At 55.4% G+C, this 2,161-nt stretch overlaps 1 protein-coding gene across 1 annotated transcript in view; it reads left to right on the top strand.

The window, feature by feature from the left end:
• Positions 1-93: 93 nt before the first annotated feature.
• Positions 94-2,161, top strand: part of EMH_0019820 (uncharacterized protein) — a gene marked incomplete at both ends in the record, with an annotated part of 4,945 nt that continues 2,877 nt past the window's right edge. The window contains 4 exons of the mRNA XM_013501441.1: positions 94-167; positions 389-634; positions 910-1,475; positions 1,887-1,951. Coding sequence (XP_013356895.1) covers positions 94-167; positions 389-634; positions 910-1,475; positions 1,887-1,951 — 951 coding nt within the window. The remainder of the gene's footprint in view (positions 168-388; positions 635-909; positions 1,476-1,886; positions 1,952-2,161) is intronic.

The following is a 2,161-nucleotide window of genomic DNA, read 5'->3' on the forward strand; positions in this document are numbered from 1 at the left end:
AGCGCCAACTTCAGTCCCCCTGGCCGCGTGCGAGCTCAAGTGCTGCTCCCCTCCAGCAGCAGCAGCAGCAGCAGCAGCAGCAGCAGCAGCGAGATGATGCTGCTGCAGATACGCGAGTGTGTCTTCTCCGCTACTGAGAGCGGCCAAGAGTTTGCTGCCTTGCATGGGTTCGTCTGTAAACCCTCGATTAGGGTTTAGGGTTTAGGGTTTAGGGTTTAGGGTTTGCATGCAGGCGAGTGCAGTGGTTTATACATTGGTTTATTGAAATCGAGGGTTTAGGGTTTAGGGTTTGCATGGAGGGTTTAGGGTTTAGGGTTTAGGGTTTGCATGGAGGGTTGAGGGTTTAGGGTTTAGGGTTTAGGGTTTAGGGTTTAGGGTTTGCATGCAGGCGAGTGCAGTGGTTTTTGCATTGGTTTATTGAGTCTGCTTCGTCTATACACCCCGACCCCCAATGGGCTGTGTTGCTGCCGTTTGTGCTGCGCGTGGAGAAGCAGCAGCAGCAGCAGCAGCAGCAGCAGCAGCAGCAGCAGAAGCAGAAGCAGCAGCAGAAGCAACAGCAAAAGCAGCAGCAGCAGCAGCAGCAGCAGCAAGAGCAGGAACAACTAACAGAACTCAGCCTTCTCCCTGCTGCTAGGTGAGTACTGCATCTACTTCTGTTGCTGCTGCTGTTGCTGCTGCTGCTGTTGCTGCTGCTGCTGTTGCTGCTGCTGCTGTTGCTGCTGCGGCTCTTGTTGCTGCTGTTCTGCTGTTGTTGCTGCTGCTGCTGTTGCTGTTGCTGCTGCTGCTGCTGATGCTGCTTCTCTTCGACGATTGCTCTATGAATTCCCTTTTTCATCGCTGCAGTCCCTGTCGCTGCTGCTGATGCTGTTGCTGCTGCTGCTGCTGCTGCTGCTGCTGCTGCTGCTGCAGGAAGCAGATTGAAGCAATGCGGGGCCAGGGGGGGGCGGGGGGTTGCCTTGTGGGGGCAGCAGCAACAGAAGGAGACAGCAGAGGAGACAGCACGTTCACAGCTCTGCCTGTGTTTGCTGCTTATCCTGCTGCTTCTGCTGCTGTTGCAGCAGACAATGAAGCAGCAGCAGCAGCAGCAGCAACAGCAACACCACCAGCAGAAGCAGCAGCAACCACTCAGCAGCAACAGCGGACACTCAACACAAAGAAAGGAACAAACGCATGCAGAGCTGCGAAGAGAGAGAAGGGATCTCCTGCTGCTGCTGCTGCTGCTGCAGCATCAACAGAAGAAGACGAAGCAGCAGCAGCAGCAGCAGCAGCAGCAGCAGATAAGGAGGCTGCAGAGGCAGCATCCGTGAAGCCCGCTTCGAAAGCAGCAGCAGCAGCAGCAGCAGCAGCAGCAGCAGCAGCAGTAGAGAAGCAAGAGGACCAGGAGGAAGCGCAGCCGACGGATGAGCTGCAGCTGCAGCAGCAGCAACAGCAGCAGCAGCAGCAGCAGCAGCAAGGCAGCAGATGGGAGCTAGCTGGTATTTTTACTTTATATACTTTTTATGCTTTTTGGGGTTACAGGCGAAGACTCAGTCAGTGCCTAGTCTTTCCCCACGTACAGAGCAAAGGTACTGCTGCTGCTGCTGCTGCTGCTGCTGCTGCTGCTGCTGCTGTTTTTGTTGTTGCTGCTGCGCTGGTGATGCTGCTGCTGCTGCGTAATTCCTGCTGTTACTGACATGGGCTTGGGAGACAGTTCTGGTGCCTGCTGCTGCTGCTGCTGCTGCTGCTGCTGCTGCTGCTGCAGTCGTTCTGCATTCACCAGGAGTAGCAGCATGCACATACGACCGTAGCAGTAGCAGCAGCAACAGCAGCAGCAACAGCAGCAGCAGCAGCAGCAGCAGCAGCAGCAACAGCAGCAGCAGCAGCAGGGTTGTGTTTGTTGTATTCAGGCATCGGCATGCGAACACTGGAGTTTGTCTACCAAGACATTATACTCGACCCAAAGGTCATTGAGGTCAGTTGCTGCTGCTGCTGCTGCTGCTGCTTCTTTTGCTGCTGCTGCTGCTGCTGCTGTTGCTGTTGCTGCTGCTGCTGTTGCTGCTGCTGCTGCTGCTACGACCTGAGGTGAAAGACGTTATTTTGCTTCTCCTCTTGTGCGTCTCTGCATTTGATTTTGTCGCAATCCTCATTCCTGCTGCCGCTGCTGCTGCTGCTGCTGCTGCTG

The sequence above is a fragment of the Eimeria mitis genome, genomic scaffold (genome assembly GCF_000499745.2).
Source record: "Eimeria mitis Houghton genomic scaffold, Emh_scaff689, whole genome shotgun sequence".
NCBI lineage: Eukaryota > Apicomplexa > Conoidasida > Eucoccidiorida > Eimeriidae > Eimeria > Eimeria mitis.